At 37.2% G+C, this 22357-nt stretch overlaps 1 protein-coding gene across 2 annotated transcripts in view; it reads right to left on the bottom strand.

Moving 5' to 3' along the window:
• NUBPL (NUBP iron-sulfur cluster assembly factor, mitochondrial) overlaps positions 1–22357 on the bottom strand; it is a 225792-nt gene that overhangs the window by 41087 nt on the left and 162348 nt on the right. For both annotated transcript variants that reach the window (XM_061159141.1, XM_061159142.1), the window contains exon 7: positions 16803–16896. In XM_061159141.1, the coding sequence (XP_061015124.1) occupies positions 16803–16896 (94 nt within the window). The remainder of the gene's footprint in view (positions 1–16802; positions 16897–22357) is intronic.

Raw genomic sequence — 22357 nt, 5'->3', positions numbered from 1 at the left:
TTCAGAAAGAAGTGATACCCCAGCTGAGTTCTAAATCTGTATTACAGAAAACTCGGTACTGTGGTTTACACTGTAGAGAACAGTTTGGTGGGGATAAAACTAGGGGTTGTGGCAGAAACTTGGATGCAAAACAGTGGTAGTCTGAACTAAGGCAGCATTGAAAGTAGACGGAGATGGAGGCTTCCCTGGGTCTCCACTATGACCCCACAGTAACCAGATAGTTTTGAGTTTTGAGGGAAAGTGCAGTGCAATTTTTTTCTGTAAGTAGAAACACCAGAGACCTGGTTATGATTTGTAGACACTGTGAATTTCTTAAATTTGGGGGTTTCTTCTAGATGACAGACTGAAAAAAATGAACATATTTTAGATCACCTGATGAGCACAACTTATAATTAAATATTTACTGCTATGACATCTCAGCATTCCAAACCACCAAATTAGCAGTAGTACTCTGGCAGAGCAATGAAAACAGAAGCAGGGTTAACAATAAATAACTGATGGCATCAAGTGAAGGGCAAATGATACTGTTACAGAGTACTACCGAGTCTGAAGGGACAGTCTGAAGAAGACAGAGCAAAGTAGCAGCAGAATCAAGTTCTCACAAAGCACGTGGCAGGACTGGCCCACCAAACTCAGAGTAACTGTGCAGTAGCAGTTAGCCGCAAATTCATCTTGCAATTGGTATTTTCATTACAGCAGAAACTTCATCTTTCATATTAAATTAATGTCATTAGTTTGAATTTTATTGATCTTATACATTTGCTTGAATTTAATTTGTAAGTTTTGTAGTTTTTAAAAATTATATAAAAGCTATAAGCTTAAGGAATTTGTGTTTATGCTTAGTTAAGTAGCCTACTAATAAAAATAAGTCTATTTGGGGCATGGAGCAGATTATTTTCCTTTAGAAGAAGGGTTTATTCATTAGTCAAGCTTCAGAAACACTTGCTTGGAATTCAAACAGAATGAGAATTCAAGTTTTTATTCCATAGCTGACTACCAGTGTGACAAGGGGAATAACTTAATCTCTTTGAGATTTAGCTTCTAATTTACAAAATGGCATAGTAATACTTAGGTCACAGGATGCAATAATTTAATGAAGTAATGTACATAAGATATTCAACATGATGCCATAGGTAAACGTTCAATAAATGATAGCTGTTGCTGTTGGTTATATGTTTTATTATTTTTATTACTATTATTAGTAAAAATGTCCTAGAAGTTGTTGGCAAGGTCATTCTCATATTTGCCATCAGGCAGCTCATCCTATTTTTTGAACTGTTCCATGGATCACTACATTCTTCTATTTTGATTTATTCTTCCTAAGAAACCCAAAACAAACCAACATTTCTCTTTTTCCTCTTTTAAAGACTGATGGAAATAACTGTTGTGCAAAAATATACTCAACTCTGCACATCCAACGTATTTCCATAATTTGCCACCTTCCCGGTTCTGTTATCATATCCAGGCATTTGGAGAAAAACTAATTCCAGTTCTGCCCCCATTTACCTGTGTGACTAACCTTGGGCAAACAACTCAGAATCACTCCAGGTCTCAGTTTCCTTAGCCGTAAAATTAATGCAAGGGCAGATAGTCTTCAAGGTCTCAGCCAGCTCTCTGATCACGCAATTTTGCATTCCTTCTTAACTGTAGTTTTCAGTTCAAACAGGCTGCCTCAGTAATCCTATTTAAGCAGATGTGAAATACCACCTCCCCTAAGAATTATAGTCCCTCAATCTCAGAGCCATTCTCTTCACCTGTAAACAACACCCCCCCGCCCCACCTTGGCTATTTCCTCCAAATTCTCTCATAACGATAAATCAGTACAGAGGGGTTTTCTATTAGCCCTAAAAAGTACCTTTAGCTTTAAGAGAATATAAACATTTTTTGTTTGAAACACACTTTATCTACTGTTTGTACTACTACTACACAATATAGTTTCATGGATGGTTATGTTTCTCAATTTTTAATCAAACAAAATAACCCAATGCTGTATACAAAACAGGCACTTAACAAAGGATCAGGGATTTAAATAACTGTCCAATGTTTTTGAATTATCCTAGACTACAGCTGTAAGAACGCCTTGTAACTCCTTGAACCAGGAGTCAAAAGCTCCAAATTCTGGTTTTGTTGACTATGCTAATGTATTATATAATCTTGAATAGCTCACTAAATCTCAATGTATCTCAATTAACTTCTCTATAAAATGAACCTATTTCCACTGGTCTTATTTAAAGAGCTGTTTCACTTTTTAAAAAACAACATAAAACTGTTACAAAAATGCTTAGTAATAGCTATAAGACCATAGAGAGAGAGATTAAAGTGTCTTGGTTTTCTTTTACTTAACGCTAACACAGTATCACAAATAAGCATCCATGATGCCTGAGTTTGTTTGTAATTTAAACAGTACCACTCATACATCATAATACATTTCTGACAAGGACAGACAACGATCATCTTCCATGTTCCATAAAATGCTCACAAAACATGTACACATTCCACTGGAACTACCAGCTACATTCATAAGAGTTTCTGGTGTAAGATTTTTTTCCCCTTAAATATATGTTTTTAACTATTGACTAATTGCAATGCAATCAGTCTTCAGGATGCAGCTTTGAGAAAAAAATTTCTAGCCCTTGTTAAACAATACAAAAACATAACTGACCCATAGAGAAATCACTACACCTCTTTCGCTGTACCAAATTTTAGTGCATCACACAAGTAACTATTCCAGACACCCTAAAGTGACCGCTACAAATTATAAAGAAATAAGGTAAACAAAAGAGAAACAAAACCTCCAGTAAAATTAATCATTAACCAATCTGTGCATCATAATGCACATTTTTAAGTTTTAAAGGAATTATGGTTTTTGTTACTAATCTCTTAACTTAAAATATGATCTCTAAACCTGACATTACAGTTTATCTCTACAATTCTTGACTTTCTAGTTAATAAATTTTAATTTTTCTCACAGACCCTGGAACATGAACCAATATGAACTAGCCTAGATTGTTCCCCTCTATACCATCACTGATGATGTCACTTCAGTTTTGTGATTGTTTGTTAGAAAACTTGTGCTCCCTCTACTGACCACAAGAAATACTAATAGCAACAAAGAGAATGTTTAGTTTGCAATAAATATAATAATTTTCAAGGGGTAAAAACACAGTATCATAAAGTGCCATCTCAAGAATTCCATGAAGAATTTTCTATCCATTTTCTAGGGTAAATGTCTAAGTCTAAATAAACAATATTGTTTAAACGTTATTTTCCAAGTTGTAATCTATGTAAACAGCTTTTTACTAACTGGGATTTACTATAAGAGGTTAATTGTCTATCAGATTCTGCAAAGTATGCAAACATCTTGAAAAATAGTTATTTAGAGTATTGTCTTAACTGCTAATTCTCTTGAGTATTGAGAGGAAATTGCATCTATAACTGCATATCTAGATTTGGGTCCAAGTTCAGAGCAGTTAGTTCCAGTATTCATGTATGGATGTGAGAGTTGGACCAAAAAGAAAGCTGAGCACTGAACAACTGATGCTTTTGAACTGTGGTGTTGGAGAAGACTCTTGAGAGTCCCTTGGCGTGTAAGGAGATCCAACCAGTCCATCCTAAAGGAAATCAGTCCTGAATATTCATTGGAAGGACTGATGTTGAAGCTGAAACTCCAATACTTTGGCCACCTAATGCAATGAACTGACTCACTGAAAAAGACCCTGATGCTGGCAAAGATTGAAGGTGGGAGAAGGGGATGACAGAGGATGAGATGGTTGGGTGGCATCACCGACTCAATAGACATGAGTTTGAGTAAGCTCCAGGAGTTGGTGATGGACAGGGAAGCCTGGCATGCTGCAGTCCACAGGGTTGCAAAGAGTCAGACATGACTGAGCGACCAAACTGAACTGAACTGAAGCATTTAAAACTAATCATTCCAGATGTTAAGCCGATCATAATTATACCAGTGTGGAATTACTCAACTATAGCATTCTAAGTCTCCAAGGCATAAATTGTATCTAATTCCCATGCTTGATTGAGAATTTCAGTGTTGGAACCTAATAAAAATATACAACAGAAACCGCCCTTAAGTATACCTGGATGAGTAATTCTATATAATCCTTTAGCACATCAATGTAAAGTCAACTAACACTTAAAAGAAGAAATTAACTGCTACCCTTAACGTTCACAGTGCTCTAATATTTAGTGCTACTGATGCTCGGTGATTTATTTAAAGATACTTGCAGCAAAATAATCATTTTCTGCTAGCTTAGCATAAACATAATTGTTTATTGACTATAAAGGAGATTTGCTTCAGTATTTTTTAGCTCTCCCTTGCCATTCTTCTCTGTAACTCCCAAACTTCCTGAATTGTAAACATTATTGCCTGTAATATCAATAAATGTCCACTAATATTAGCATCAGATTAAGTAAAACAAAATTAAAAAGGCAAATTCACCTTAAATGTACCCCCAGATTGTGTTTCAACAGGGACTATAAATAATTCTTTCATGAGTCACTGTTTTGGATTCTATACGCCATTCCAACAGAGGAGTGAATTGGCTATAGTCACAAAGGGTATATGTTTTACTAATTTAAAGATCAATCATTATGTTGCTCACTTTAGAAATGAATTTTGTCACAGAAAATTATGCCAATTGATGCCAAAAAGCATTATAAAACACAATAATTAGTGGAAATCATAGTATTTCAAAGTCATTGGTGAGAGAGAGCATGTGCATTTTTAGTTAAGAATTCAAGTTTGTTAAAGGAATCTGGACACACACCTGCTATTTAGAAAGAGAGATTAGCTCTTCAATAATGGAGTTAGAAGGCAACAGGCTTCCAATCACCTCACCCTAATGATGAACTCACTAGGGGTTTCAGACTGCATTCACTGTGAACCACTGAGGACAAGAGAAGTTTCCAGAGATTCTACAGAGCTTGGGCTAGAACCATACAGTTCTCTCATATTCTACTCACAAGCTATTTCTCTCTCTCATTCTCATTCTCCCCCTCAGTTCTGATATTATCAGTAAAGATTAAATCTTGACTTCTCTCCAGTCTTGAGTCCATCTTTATGTTGATCAGTAAACACCTAGAGAAGCCTACTTGTTGTACACAAATGTCTCTGCAATGTTCTTCTATATGCGTCTGTTCATGCTGGACTCTTAAGATTTAATATTTTGGATTTCAAACTTTGTTAGATGCACATAAAGCCCACAAAAGGCTGTTTTGTTCATAACGGTACACATTCCTTTCTGAACACATTCTTTCTCCAACATGAACGCCAAAGAAGAGAACTGCTATACCCTGATTACCTTAACTGTATTTAACCAGGTGTATTTCACAAAAGAAAGACTGAGATTTTTCATGGAAAAGCTTTGCTCCGTTTTCAAATCATTCTTAAGTTATGAAGACATTCTTCAGAGCTACAGAGCACTCTGATCAAATCTTTAACATCTATGACAAAGTGCAAAAATTTTTAAATGACAGATTGTGAGTCTCATCCTTTTTCTACATACAAATGTTTAATAGATTTAAAAGTAGTTTTTAATATGAATCTGACTATCCACTGGCCATTAACTATTCATTGAACTTCAAGATATTAAAGAATTTTAGCTGTCAGACATATGATGAACAAAGTGCCTAGAAATTCTTCTAAGACAAAACTGAATGAATGCTATCAGAAGGGTCCCATCAAAACACAGGCTGGATAAATCAAGGAATTCTATCATCAGATAAGTTGCTCTAGACAGAATGATCCTGAAATCTACATAAGAATCATTTGGGGAAGTTTTTCAAATCCTAGGTCTTTCTATGTCATAGTTTAAAAGTTGTTAATTTTTAGGCTATTTCCTTGAACTGTTAACTGACACACGATAACTTCCACCTATAATATATGCTGACACAAATACAGGGGCCCTGCTTCTTAAATTTAATTGGAAACGTTATTGTTCATTAACCAATAGCATTATATTTGCTTTATAATTTGATTTCCAAACTAACAAAGACTGAAGTTTCAGACTGAATATCAGGAGTGTCCCTAAAGATAAAACACTGGAATACAATTCCTAATCTTTAATCCTTGGCTACAATTTGCCTAACAAAAACAAAAAAAAAAAATTATTTTGGAAAGAATTTTTACAATTTGATGGATAAAACAGTAATTCTCTTCTACATCATGTGATTATTTGCCAAATATCCTTTAATTATAACCCTGCCCAAAATTTTCATGGAAATACACCAGGAGAGAAATCCAAAACTGTCTCCTTTAGTTTCATACTACAAACTGAAAACACAATGAAGATTTACTATCTCTGAATACTAGGAAAATCTATGACCTAAGTCTGCCACCTATCAGGTATTAGCATGCTTTAAACTATGCAGTTTGAGGTAATTACAAATTGTAAAATGTTGGGGAAAAATATCACTAAAATCCGAAGCAGCCAAACATGGCCCATGGTAATTTACTTAATGAAGGCAACAATATGTTTCCGATCCTTTCATGTTATAAAAACTACTGTTGGGCTTCTCCAGTGACACAGTGATAAAGAATTCCCCTGCCAATACAGGAGACACAGGTACAAGCCCTGATCTGGAAAGATCCCACAGGTTGTGAAGCAACAAAACCCACGGGCCACAACTATTGAGCCTGTGCTCTAGAATCCAGGAGTCACAACTACTGAAGCCCCTCACCTGCCCTAGAGCCCATGCTCTGCAACAAGAGAAGCCACCGCAATGAGAAACCTGCACGTCGCAACTAGAGAGTAGACTCCACTCGCCACAACTAGAGAAAGGCCTGCAAGGCAACAAAGACACAGGACAGCCACAAATACACACATAAATAAAATTACACACACTCACACACACACACACACCCCACTGTCAAAATTGGCAGTCAGAGAGTATTACTATAAAAGAGATAACTGAATAGCCCAAGCTGGTGGTGGGAAAAATACAAGTGTGGGCTTGGACTAGCATCTATGATGAGTGAATAGGAGTTCAGTTAATATGGCAAAAGGCCCACTGCCTTTCACAAGCAATAAATGCCTTTCACTTTAAATGATGACTGAAATATTAAGGTGGCTTAATTTAAAATTCCCATCTCATCTCATTTAAGTGAGTAAGAGGCAGAAAGGCCTCTGGCTTTCCTTCTATCTGCAGTGTCCAGACAGGAAGGGCTCCAGACAGGAAAAAGGGCATAACCTCATTTTCATAATGCAATGCCAGTCTGCTAGTGCAGCTTCTCTTGAGTCCATGGGTATTTAGCATATTGTCTAGCTGCCTACCTGCCACATGCAGTAGCTTCTCCCTCCTTGCAGGAAAGTAATGAAGACAGTACCCACAGCAGGACCACCTGGCTGTTTTCTGTGCCCTTCCTTGGAAGTAAAAGCAAGAAGACCAAGAAGGGATCACGTGCTCCCCTCATGAATGTTCAGTCTTTGTCCCTTCTATTTTAAGAATCATTTCCAGAAGTTTTATTCCCGCATCTATTTTTACTTAATAAAGTGAAGGAGAACTTTGTTTTTTCATAACCCTATCCTATCAAAACAAACCCTTCTATCCATTACTCCCCACTGCAACAAAATATACTTAACATCACAATTTATCTCCAATATAAATATTCTGTTAATTAATTTGACAACAGTAAAATTCTGATAACATGAATGTTCACTAATTTGACTGTATTGAAATCTGTATTAGCTTCAAATTTTCAGAAGGCAGGAATCTTTTGTACTTCATCGATCACAAGTCACTAATTCACAGTTAAAATGACAACCATGAAGGGAAAAAAAGCTGTTTTGATTATTTTCCACTTGCTGTGTTCCACTTACTTCCTCTCCTTCTTCCCCAGGCTCTGCTTCATTCTCTGTCCTGATCGACCGAGGCAGCTGACCTGTGTGAATTCTATCGCCTGAATTTCCTTATCCTCTGGCTTTCAATAAGGATCTGCCATAGCAGGTACCCAGGATACAAGGCTGTGAGAGTGGGAGCACTCTAAGTGCCACACACACTGCTTCCTCTCTGTCTTGCAGAAGTTCTGCACTTGCTTGCATTCCTCTGTGGTCAGAGGTCCCAACAATCAGCCCCTCTACCATGACTTCAGCAGCCACCAAGTTGCACTAACATGGTTCACTCTCTGCTCCTTCAGGCAGACAGTCAGTAAAAATTCCTGACTGTCACTAGCCTCTGGGTATTTCTCTGTCCCTTGTTGGTTTCCTGATATTGCCCACACCTGGATAACTAATCTCTTCATTAAACTCACTCTGTTAACTCTTTTTAAGATGTGTCATCTCTTTCCAGCTAGGACCCTGACTAATACAGCAATATGAGTGACTCACTAAAACTCTCTAGTCTCTCAAAAAATAAAAATATGCTTCACAGATTTCATGAGAGGAATAAATTCTTCACTTAATTCTAAGAGTTAAAGTCATCTAACAAAGGAAGAAAAACATTTTAGGCAACATCTATTAGAATTCAAATAGTAACATGGTGCATATATTTTCAAACTTTCAAGGAACTTATAATGTTTCTCAAAGAAATATTAATCCTCTTCCATTATGGAAGAGTAGTTTAGTATTCGATAATTCCCAAGAGTACATCACTATGCCAAAAAAAAAAAAAAAAACTACAAGTCAACACTGGAATATACCCAACTCAATATATGGCACCAACTAATTTACAAGCAAAAGAAACAGCAAACAAAAACTCAGCAAACTGTGCAACAAAAAAAAGTAAGAAAAATAACACAACAAAACCATCACTGGTAACTCTGGCTTCTCCCGTTGACAGGTTCAACAAGACAAGAGCAAATGCAAGGACTATAATTGATTATTTCTCACCCTCTATTCTGTCTCCTTTCCCTCTAGAAATTACTACAACTACTAGATATTTGCAGTATAAAATGATTCAGTAGTCCATGGAAGCTCAAACTTAAATCATTAGCCACTAATACTGCTGTCAACACATTTATCACTATTGTTGCTACACAACACTTTCAACAAATAAGAGGAGGATTTTTTCTTTAAAGTTTCCTCTTATAATGAGCTTGTCATCTATCCCATGGAACAAAATGGAACACATAAAAAGACTTGCTAATTAGCACTCAGAAAGATCTTTTACTTGTACAGGTCTGTCTCCATAAATTTTGCAAAAAGATGTCTCTTTACAAGCATAAAACACAATTTCATTCTCAACATGGCTTGGAGAAATGCAAAGTTCATATAAAGATTCCTAATTCACAACATTTCACACCCCTCTTAAAAAAACTCTTCTAAAGTGTTCAAGTAGTTTCTAAAAACTACTATACATTTATACGGGGCTGTTATGTTCATTATCTCATTTGCTCCTTCTAAGTCTATGGGGTAGGCAGGTATTCCACACATAAGGATAATCAGATATTTAGTCCCTTGCCAAATATCCCTGCAAGTAAATAAAAGAATTTCTTATTGTCTTACAATGGAGCAGCACTAGTGACTCTCATCAGTAATTTAATACAGAGACTGTTGTTGTTCTTGCTGTTTAGTCTCTAAGTTGTGTCCACTCTTTTGCAACCCCTTGTCCGTTGGATTTCCCAAGCAAGAATACTGGAGTGGGTTGCTATTTCCTTCTACGGGAGATCTTCCCGACACAGGAATCGAACCTGCATCTCCTGCATTACAGGTTTACCTGATTCTTTACCCCTGAACCACTTGGGAAGCCCATAATACAGAGCCTGCATGTAACCAAATAACAAGTGCCCACATGCATACTATTATCCCAGACACCAAAGAAAAGTTAGTATCAAAAGGTTATCAACTAACCACAAGTATGTTACATATAACACAAGAAAAAGGATGGCATAAAGAAATCCCTAAAATGAAAATACTTTTCACTCAAAGGAAGAGTTAAATAAAATCTGTGTTGCTTTTGAACTGGGGTGTTGGCGAAGATTCTTGAGAGTTTCTTAGACTGCAAAGAGATCAAACCAGTCCATCCTAAAGGAAATCAGTCCTGAATATTCATTGGAAGGGCTGATTCTGAACCTGAAACTTCAATATTTTGGCCACCTGATGCAAAGAACTGACTCATTGGAAAAGACCCTGATGCTGGGAAAGATTGAAGGCAGGAGGAGAAGGGGACAACAGAGGATGAGATGGTTGGATGGCATCACGAATTCGATGGACATGAGTTTGCTCAAGCTCTGGGAGTTGGTGATGGACAGGGAAGCCTGGCGTGCTGCAGTCCATGGGGTCGCAAAGAGTCGGACATGACTGAGTGACTAAACTGACTGATGTTTTTAAAGGTAGTGCTTTAACTGATACACAGAAAAGAGCTCCCAGGTAAAAGCAGCTGGGGTAGGAGAGATCATAGGAATGAGTTAATGGGCTGGTAAGAAAGATAAGGGGGCACATAAACAGTGATAGCTAGTCAGCTAACTTTTTCATTTATTCAATCAATATTAATTGCATAAGCCATTGCCTAAGGTACTCTGAGAAATACTACGATAAATGGGGAAAAAATCATTGCATTCAAACAGCTTACCACCTACTTGGTAAGATAATACCAAAACAGATAAAACACTCATTCACTGATCAACATTTCCTGAGTGATTACAGGAAGGCACCGAGTTCGGCCCTGTGAGAAACACAAAGATGAACGAAACAGAGGCTTTACTCTCGAGGGTGTAACAGTCTGGTAGAGAAGATAACATAGTTATGCAAGTGTTGAACAGAGAACATAAGAAGTGCTATAGAAATCATTCAAATAAAATGCTATGTGAATTCCAAAGAAGGAGAAACAGTTCTTAATTGGGAGGTTGGGGGAAAATGGCAAGTAGTAGCCATTAGAATAAAGAGTAAGCAGGACCAAGGTACCCAGTGAATGGGGAAGGAAGACATTCTGAGTGAGGGTCAACTGTGTCTTATATTAGAGAAAGCAAAGGAAGGGAAGAAGGGCAGTGGGTATATAAGGTTTAGGGGAGCAATCCTAGGTTATATGAAGGAGTTTAGTGGGAAAGGAAAGGAAGTCGAATCACAGCGGGGCTCAAATGAGAGCTGAAGAAGTCTCTGGGTTTGTGGGATATGGGACATAAGAAAAGTAGAACACAGACTATCCTAAAAGAGTTCTAAAGTCAGTGATAAGAAAAAAGGAAAATAAGGTTCATAGTTAGAGAAAAATAATTCAGGTAGGTCTAGAAAGGCAGACACGATTCTGTCAGGCTGTTCCAGATTATATGAATTGATGAAAGCCATGATTCAAGCCAGGCCAGTAAGTCTTTGGTTGGTGGCCTTCCCTCTAAATCCTGGGAACTGGCTCAATTTTAGCATTTATTTAGAAACGTTAGCTGTGAAATGACCACGGCCTGAATAAAACTACACTTCAGGACCTAAGCCTGTAAGAAAGATACATATACAGAGACAATCACCAATGCACCTGTCCCCTCAACATCCCCTCACATCCTTTCTTGTATGTTTCTGGTATGTTCTGCTTGTTCTGTTTTTCTCATTATAAAATTAAGACATGTTCACTATAGAAAATCTAGTCTTCGCACTGCTATTAACTTTAACATTGACATAATAAACCATCATTGTATTAACACCGACAGCTCCAATTCTATACTGAGAGCCAGTGCTCCTGGAAACCAGTCAAAGTCCCAAGACCAGTATGACCAGCCCAAAGACAACACTGGTCTTCCCAAAAATGATTTGGAGGTCTCCTAGGGCTTCCTGGTGGTTCAGACAGTAAAGAGTCTGCCTGCAATGTGGGAGACCTGGGTTCCATCCCTGGGACAGGAAGATCCCCTGAAGAAGAAATGGCAACCCATTCCAGTATGTTTGCCTCGGAAATCCCATGAACAGAGGAGCCTGGCAGGCTGCAGTCCATGGGGTTGCAAAGAGTTGGACATGACTGAGGGACTAATACTACTTTCCCAAAGCCCAAAGGAGACCGCTTCTAGACTGCCTTCAGGTCTTCCCTAGGATGTATAAAGAGGCCCAAAGCAATCTTTCAGGAGTCAGAAACAAACAAACAAGCAAAAGCCTTGAATACAGGAGAAACCAATCTAGACCACTGGTTGGATACTCACCACAAAGGGGTGCACTGGTTTAGGCATATTCACAGACAAGTTTATTTTTATCAAAGATAACATAGATTAGAATATTTACAACCTAAATGGGTGGAATGGACTAGAACTAAACTTAGTAAATCCATGAGTCAAATATTGCTGGGCTTTCTATTAGGGCAGCATGACGTAGAGCTTGACAGTATAAGCTTTAAACCCAATCAGAACTAATACAGACCTCAGCTATGACGCATTTTAACTGTGTGGCCTTGAGAAAGTTACTTAACCCTTCAAAAATTTAAGAAAACAGACATAATGTAACACCTGTGATCCTCAAATAAAAAACTAATACATGGAAAACTGTCATTAAGTGGCAGTTTGTTAATAACAGCCAATCATCATGGCAGCTGTTTACACAGAAATGTATTGTCTTTAAAGAATGAGTGTTTTCTCAGCAAAGGAAACCATAAACAAAATGAAAAGACAATCTATGGATTGAGAGAAAATATTTGCAACTGATATAACTGACAAGAGCTTAATTTTCAAAATATATAAACAGCTCATACAACAACAAAAAAACAAATAACCCTATTAAAAAATGGGCAGAATACATAAACAGACATTTTTCCAAAGAAGACAAACAGATGGCCAACAGGGGCATGGAAAGATGCTCAAACTGCTAATTATTAGAGAAATGCAAATCAAAATTACAATGAGATACCACCTCACACCAGTCAGAATGCCCATTATTGAAAAGTCTACCAATAACAAATGCTGGAGAGGATGTGGAGAAAAAAGGGCACTCTCTTACACTGTTGGTGGGAACGTAAGTTGGTGAAGCCACTATTAAAAACAGTATGGAGGTTTCTCAAAAAGCTAAAGATAAAGTTGTCATATGATCCAGCAATCCTACTCAGGCATATATCCAGAAGAAACTATAGTTCAAAAAGATATTTGCGCTATGTTCACAACAGCACTATTTACAATAGTCAAGACATAGAAACAACCTAAATGTCCATCAACAGATGAATGAATAAAGAAAATGTGATAATGCAGGGGTTAATAGTCAGCAGGGGTTATAGTCAGGGGTTAATAGTCAGCCGCCTGTTGCTCTGGCGAGGCCATGAGAAAATCACCATGGGAAAAGAATAAAAGCAAAATACAGCAATACAGCACAACCCAAATAAAAGTACATTGGGTTGATCAGTTGGGGTTGTCATGCCCTGCTAAGCTAAGGAAAAACATAGTATGAACCTTGGAACACTGGGTCAGCACAAGTCCAGAACACTGCTTGTGCACACACTAAGATGGTTTCCCAAGGCATAAGAGGGTCTATGACCTCCAGATAGGTGATATTTCTTGTACAAAAAAGTAACAAAGATTGTTTAAAGTAATCAATAAAATGGGAGATGTGACTGGGAACACAGGAGGCTGACTTCATTGCAACACAACAGATACTTTCTGCTTGCCAAGACAGTAAATAAAAGTGATGTGGCTCCGAGGAACAGGGCTCTTGATCTAAGAGGTCTTGAGTCCACCCGTCCCATCTTTAAACCTTAATTCTGTCTCTAGTTTCTTTTTCCCAAACTGCGTCAACCACTTTCGATCCCTACCTGCTGTGCTGGGTGCGCGCGCACACACACACACACACACACACACACACACACACACACACATACACTCAGTGGTTTTAGTCATGTGTGCCAGGCTCCTCTGTCCATAGTATGTTGCCAGCAAGAATACTGGAGTGGGTTGTCATTTCCTTCTCCTACATATATGTATACATATATATATATATATATATATATAGGGGTTCCTGGGTGACTCAGTAGTAGAGAATCTGCCTGCCAGTGGAGGAGACACAGGAGATGTGGGTGAACCCCTGAGTCTGAAAGATTTTCTGGTGGAAGAAACGGCAATCCACCCTAGTATTCTTGCCTTGAAAATCCCATGTTCCATTTATAGGTATTATAAAATATAATATCCTTGTAGCTTATATTATACATAATATTTTGTATCTCTATTCCCTACCCCTATACTGCCTCTCTCCACTTCCCTCCCTCAACTAGTAACTACTAGTTTGTTCTCTATATCTGTAAGTCTGTTTCTTTTTTGTTATATACACTAGTTTGTTGTATTTTGGGGATTCCACATAAAACTGACATTGTACAGTATTTGTCTTTCTCTGTCTGACTTCTCTCACTTAGCACAATATTCTCCAAGTCCATCCATGCTGTTGTAAATGGCAAGTTTTCATTGTTTTTTTTAACAGCTGAGTAGTATTCCATTGTGTGTATGTGTGTACACATACTCACCACATCTTCTTTATCCCTTCATCTATTGATAGGCATTTAGGTTGCTTCCATATCTTGGCAATTGTAAATAACGTTGCTATGAACATTGGGGTGTGTTTGTCTTTTTGAATTAGTATTTCCGTTTCTCTCAGATATGTATCCAGGAGTGGAATTGCTGAGTTATAAGGAAGTTCTATTTTCAGTTTTTTGAGAAACCTCCCTATTGTCTTCCCCAGTGGCTATATCGATTACATTCCCATCAACAGTGTACAAGGATTCAGATGGGACTTTTAACCTGAGGACAGCAAACCTTCTGAAATTATACATAAAAATTGTGTTTCTGTAGGTACAAATACATTTCCATTTATACATCAAATTATCAAAAAGAGATCCAAGAATCAAAAAAAGGTTTGGAATACTTGTCTAGGGGAAAGACTTGATTTAACCATCCCTGGATCCTGTACAGTGCTAAGCACCTACTTTCATATGGATAGCGTTTGTTGCTTTGCAACCTCAACTATACTTCAATAAAAAATAAAAAGGCACAAAAGAGAAATGTAAACAAAAACTTGAAGAAGCAGCAGTAGCAACAGCAGCAGCAGCTACCTACTATGGAGTACAGCACAAACCAAGCTGACGAGTTTTTCCCAAAGGCAGATTTTAAGAATGACAACAAAATTAAGAAGTAAACACTGTTTCTCCATTTTAAAAAAATAATTAAAATTTATTAATAAATCACAAAATCAATGTTAGGTTTATGTTTAATGCAATCTTATAAATATGTTTTCCTCATTCTAGAATCATTCTCTCACCTTATTGTAAAAAATACTATTTCTGAATGGTGCTTACCAGGGGCTAGGGGTAGGAGGGAATTCAGAGTTATTATTTAATGGGTAAAGAGTCTCAGTTTGGGAAGATGAGAAAGCTCTGGAGATGGATGGTGGTGATGGCTGCACAACAGTGTGAATGTACACAATGCTACTGAATCGTCACGCACATTTGACAAAAGTTCTAAAAACACTGCTTTTTATTCTCATCTAACATTAATTACCTATTAGAGGGTAGACTCTTTATCAAAGGTAAGAAATAGAGATACTAGTTAAATTTTAGGATATTAGAAAGAAATCCTCAAAGGAGAAGTAAATCTTAACCCCAATCTACACATTGTTTGTTTTAGAGTATAAGCACAAATTAAACAGGGTGATATAATCATAAATCCTGTCCACACAGAGGGGCTATTATCTGAATAAACAAAGGAAAATTGCATAGGGACGTCAGCTTATCTGTGAGAAGTAAATTAAACTTTTTCAAGGTACCAATTCACAACTCAGGGAATAAATAATAATTTAGCCCAACTTTATCAACATTATCCACATAAATAAGAGTTTTGGAATCTTGCAACAGGCATTTCAAAGTTCAAGGAGTACATTCAATAAACATCTAGTGATCACTCTTGATATTTAAAGAATAAAAGTACCAAAACTACCCTAAAAAGAAAAAAATACAGACTATTTAGAACTCTGACTACAGAAAGGACAAATTGCTTTCCTGTTTTACTGCACTTTACTCCCATCTCATGCATTATAATTTGCCCCAACAAAGTAAAAGCCTCAGGCTCCAGAAAGTTTATAAATCTATTTAAAATATCAAAAGTAGTCATAATTATTAGTAACATCATAATGATATTTTCTAAGAATGTATATATATATCATCAAATACCTAGTTTCTAAACTTTTTGGTGACTGGCCATATCTCCTGGTTATTACCAACAAATAATGGATTTGAAAAGACATTTTAAAATTCCATTATTTTCCTCAAAGTCCTTATATGCATATAAGAGAGATTTACAGAGAGATTTACAACTATTTCTGCATTGGAATCTAGGAAAATCCTTAGAAACAGATTCAATATAAAAGCTAATACTAATATTTAAATTCCATTGCATAAGAAGATATCCACTACCATACTGAAGTGTTGCATATTTTGCATTTGATGTAAACTAACATTTATTGCTCTCAACTTTAACATTAACTAATTGGCAGGATATAAACTTTTCCCATAGTTGTATTTATCAAAAAGCCAAATTTTCCCAGTGTTTATTCTTGTCCAATATTTATTCAATAAATATTACTGAGTGCCTGGCACATAGCAGGCACTATGCTGTACGTGCTGAACGACTGTGAACCGAACCGCCAGGTTTTAACCAAATGACACTTCAGCACTACTTCTTGTCTAAAACACAGACTTACATCACCACCTTTTCAAAGTGTCTTTCTTTATATTTTGTAAACATGCTTATTCTGGCAGTTCTTTGAAACTTTTGTTCATGAATCTGGTCTCTAAAGGTAAATTTATAAATGATAATGTTTCTAGGACACAAAAATGTTTGCCTGTCATAGTTCGTTTTACTGTATGACAATAACAAAACATCAAGGACAGCACAAATTCCATTTAACTCTAAGACTTACCTGAAATGGGAATATTCTGCGAGACTGATAACTGTACGTCTCCAGTTCCTGGTGGCATGTCAACAACCAGGTAGTCCAGCTGACCCCAATCTACCTAAAAACCAAGATGACACAAATAATATCACTGTAAAAACAAATGTGGTGAATAGTGATGTAAACAAAAAAAAAATTAATAACAAATCTAAAATAGCTTTCATTTGAGCTATTATTAAGTTCCAGGGATTATGCTGAGGGCTGATACAGATGTATAAGAAACCATGCGTGTATAAGAGACCATCTTTGCTTCTAGCAGACCTTCTCTGACTAATAAGGTTAAATTTTCAGATGATCCCACAAAACACACACATACCATAATGATGATCCCACTGCACAATGGACTTCAGCACCAATAATCTATTTTCACTGAGAACAGCCCTAATTTTACCTAAGGAAGTCTTAGCTTTTTGTCCTTTGAGTTTTTAGTAATGTTTCCTGTAGCAGACCCTACTATAGTTTTCAATGTTTATTATTTTTCCTTCATAAAACACACTAATAATGAAAACTGAAACTTGATAAGAAAATTTTATAAATATAACTAGACTTACAAACTATTAACATTTGATTATTTCTTTCCAGGCACTTTACTAAGTATCTATACCTAGAAAAATGCTCAACCTCAATTAGACAGGTATCAAAGATACTTCTGGGCTTCCCTAGTGGTTCAGTCAGTTTTTAAAGAATCTGTCTGCAATGCAGGTGACCTGGGTTCGATCCTTGGCTCAGAAGGTCCCCTGGAGAAGGAAATGGCAACCCAATCCAGTATTCTTGCCTGGGAAATCCCATGGACAGAGGAGCCTGGCAGGCAACAGTCCATGGGGTCCCAAGAGTCAGACACAACTTAGCGACTAAACCACCACCACCATCAAGGATACTTCAAGCTCTTTTCCCCTCAAATGGTTCTTCCTTACGAATCTCCAGTTTCAGCAAAAGGCCGAGGGGTCCTCTCAGGTGCCTAATGCAAAGACTTGGGATCATGTGTAACTTGTCCCCTTTCCCTCACCATTTATATTATGCTTTCTAAAAAATCTCTGAAATGTATTCACTTTTTCTGCATGACAAAGAACCCAACATGAACCACAGTCATTTATCACCAAAATCTCCCAACCAATTTCCCTATATCAGCATTGCCCACATAAGTCTATTCTTAATACCACAGAAAAAAATAATTTGATAGTGCAGTGTTTTGTTTTGTTTTTTTTTTTTTAAACTTCTCTATTGCTTTTAGGATAAAGGCTAAGCTTAAGCTTTAGAACTTCTGCCTGGTCTTCTTTACTTGTTAATTCCTCCTCATTCTTTTTTTTTTTTTTTCATTTATTTTCATTAGTTGGAGGCTAATTACTTTACAATATTGTAGTGGTTTTTGTCGTACATTGACATGAATCAGCCATGGATTTACATGTATTCCCCATTCCGATCCCCCCTCCCACCTCCCTCTCTACCCGATCCCTCTGGGTCTTCCCAGTGTACCAGGTCCAAGCACTTGTCTCATGCATCCAACCTGGGCTGGTGATCTGTTTCACCATAGATAATATACATGTTTTGATGCTGTTCTCTCAAAACATCCCACCCTCGCCTTCTCCCACAGAGTCCAAAAGTCTGTTCTGTACTGAGGCCTCAGCTTGAAAGTTACTTCCCATAACTTTCATTAAAGATTAGATATGGTGTTCCTATTATGTAGAATAGGTGTTCCTATTCTAATCATTTGTTCATTCATTCAACCAGCGAATGTTTACTGAGTATCTACTATATACCAGGCATTGAGCAATAGCTATTCAATAATTGAATAGTATCATGGGCCCTAGTCTCACAGAATTTACAATACAGAGGGAGAGAGATATTCAACACAAAATGATATAACCTGTGCAAAAAAAGGTTAGTGAGAGAAACTGAAAGATCAACATAGCTGAAAAGCAGTGCAAGAGGAAAGTGGCATTCATTTACTATTGTTTCAGTATCTATCTTCTCACGAAACTGTAGATGACTTAGACATATCTAACATAGAATGGACATATAGGAGACGCTCAAATTTTCTTTCAAGGAATGAATTTGAGCGTCTCCTATATACATACATGCAAATACTTACAATGTTTTGAAAGGAAATGTAAATTATACTATGTATCCTACTTCTTAAAACTTAATAATGTGAAATAAGCCTTTTCCATAAAATCACATATTTCTTAAAATATGATATTGGGTCTGATGGATTCATTTATGTTTTAACACATTTATTCAACATATATTTACCGAGAAATGATTCCAGGCACTGTTCCAGGTGATGAATAGATGAATAGACAGCAATGAAAAAAACAAAGTCCCATCCACCAAGCAACTAAAGTTTTAGTGAGGGAGACAGGCAGATAAACAGAAAGACAAAGAGTAGAAAGTACTGCAAAGAAAACAAGCATCCCTTTCTACACAGAATTACTTGGCTCTTGATTTGGATATATCCAGATCAAACAGCAAGAGACATTTTAAAAGTCTTCAATTTCTGAGTTTCAGAGAGCGGGTAGTAAGAGTTCAGACAGCTAAGAATTTATCAAAGGAGTTCTTTGAGTCTCTTCAGTTCCCAGGGTCAGATAGTGAGGAACACATGAAGAAGAGAGAAAAGGAAAAGAATGGTGTAAGGGACTACCTTCGACAGGGTGGTCAGAGCCTGAAGTGAGAAAAATAACTGATGCAATTCTTAGAAAGCATTCTAGGCAGAAGCACTGGCAAGTGGAAGGGCCCTGAGATGGGGATACGCTTGGTACACTCACAGAATAGCTAGGAAGGCAGCACAACCTTTCTAAAACAGCACTCCCCCAACCATCAGTCTCTTTCCTTCTCTGAATGTGTTTTCTTGAAAACATTTATCAATATCTGACATTATATCAATATCAATATCTGCCATTATATACTGACATGTCTTTTAGGAATACTATGATATTTCTCAAACACAAGTATTTGATACTGATGTAACAATACATTTTAAGAGAATGATGAAATGATGAACATGAAGTAGTTCATTTTCAATATGGGGTTTCTTGTTTGAAAACAGCTATCCCTAAGTTACCCATGGCCATCATCTATGAAACTACTTACAAAAAAGATAAAGGATACTTTTCATTTTACATCCTCTACACTGAAACTCCTAGCACTGGCAGACTGACAAGCCTCTTTGTTTCAGAGGACATCAAATGAGTGGTGCCAACAATTTATAATTGTTGTTCCTTGGCATTTAATCATATTTATCACATTGGCTCAAATTTCTTACATCTTTAAAGAGAATTCTTATTGTATTTCCAAGGACCCAGAAATACTGCACTGGTAAGGCAATGAATTTCAAATGACTCTTAAACTGAATTCAAATTCTATGGGAAAAATAAAAAACCTGGCCCAGAACCTTCATCACACATAGTAGGCATTTCACCAAGGCTTGGAGACTTGAACTGAATTCAGTATCTGACCTCCAGTTTTATGGTATTCACTAATATATCAATATATTGCTATTAATGAATATATAATAATTAATATAAAATTAACATAATTAACACATTATTGTTGCTCAGTCACTAAGTCACGTCTGACTTTTTGTGACCCCAATTAACAATTAAAATATTAATATAATATTGAAATGAAATGTTAAATGCTCAGTCGTGTCCTACTCTTTGCAACCCCACAGACTGGGGCTCACCAGTCTACTCTGTCCATGGGATTTCCCAGACAAGAATACTGGAGTGGGTTGCCATTCCCTTCTCCAGGGCATCTTCCCAACCCAGGGATCGAACCCAGGTCTCCTGCATTGCAGACAGATTCTTTACCAACTGAGCCACCAGGGAAGCTCTCAAGGAATATAATATTAATATATTAAAATATACTGTCTGCCAGAAAGTTCCAGTTCTCTTGTAAATGAACTACCAAAGCATTGATTTTAGAATGATTTGGGGATTCTTTACATTCTATTCAGTGTAGATTTACTCACATAAATTATTTATTACTAAATGCAGGGAAATAAGTACTAGCAAAACACCCAGGCATCTAATTTAGTAAAACCTAGCAGCAGATCCTGGCTTCCTGGGATACTTAATGGTAAAGAATCTGCCTGACAAAGCAGGAGATGCAGATTCAATCCCTGGGTTGGGAAGAGCCCCTGGAGAAGGGAATGGCAACCCACTCGTGTTTTGCCTGAAAAATCCCATGGACAGAGGAGCCTGGTGGGCTACAGTCCATGGGGTCTCAAAGAGTCAGAACTTAGTAACTGAGCACACAGTACAGCAGAAGATCCAGATTTTGGGGTGTCATGGAGCACATACAACTTCGGTGGTCTTCTCTAAGAATAAGAATGCAAAGTCAGAAATGCAAAACTAGGTACAAAGTAAATATTTATTTAGAATGTAAAAAAAATCATCATAACATGTTAGCACCTTAGAGTTCCTTTCTCTGAGACCTCCGGAACACCAGAAATGCTTACAGAGAAATTGTCCCTGACTGCAACTGGCTTCCGCTCTCCACTGAGAACATTCTAAAACCCAAGACAGTGTGGAATCCTGAACGTAAGCTTCATTACCCTCAAGGTAACTCCACCTCTGGTAAAACCTTCTCAGCTCCCTCCCAGGCTCTAGACTTAAAGGATCCCAGTGGGACAGACTGAGTCAGTCTAGAGGTGGAGTTACCAAGGTGGTTCAGAGATGCCCTGTGGATAAAGAGGCAGCTGCTGCAGCAGAGAACCCAGCAATGCAGTTAAGTCAAAACAGGTGCATCAAATCCAAAGGGGCACATACACAGTGCAATAGGAGAATTTAAAAATAATCCAGTGGCCAGGGCAATTGAGAAGGATGGGATGTGGTACAGATTAGGGGCAACAGTTCAGACCTCAGTCTGCCAATAGAAGCCCTGTGAGAGATGCCTCTTTTACATAGTTATATGTAACTTTTAATTTCCTCCAAAGTGTTTGAGATACAGGACTTTTGGAATCAAGTCAGTCACTGAGCTTTTGTCCAAAGTCATTCAAATAAGATTAGAGCAGCTGTTTTTTTTGTCTTATAAATATGCATTTGTAATTGCTAAAACAGCACATCTTATGGTATTGCTTTTTTAATTGCTCTTTCTCTGTTATTAAGACAACCAACACTTGAAGGTTATGCCATCAGAAATAATTACTAAATCTCTGTTAAATTATTTTTATTTTCTGTTATCTTACTATTTATCTTTTTTGTCAACCTTATTCAGGGAAAATATTTCAGCTAGCACTGACTGGGGTAATTCTAGGCTAATATGTCTTCCCCAAACAATATTTTGTGTTTTAGTATTCAAAATAATGCCTGATAATCAGAGAGAAACCCAAAAACTCAAATAAAGGTAATTCCCTCTTTACTGAGGAATGACTGGGAGATAAAAATGTGTCTTATATTTGGACAGATAAGGTTATGAAGACAGCAGGACATCAGCTATGAAGAGTATGGTGCTATGAATGGGTAAAGAGGATGGACCACTTCCTTCCACGGATACTTCTATTAAGAAGCTAACCAAAACAGCAC

This window comes from Dama dama, chromosome 13 (genome assembly GCF_033118175.1).
Source record: "Dama dama isolate Ldn47 chromosome 13, ASM3311817v1, whole genome shotgun sequence".
NCBI classification, from domain to species: Eukaryota; Metazoa; Chordata; class Mammalia; order Artiodactyla; family Cervidae; genus Dama; species Dama dama.
Note: the sequence above shows the minus strand (reverse complement) of the source record. Positions and strands in the feature narration are given on the sequence as shown.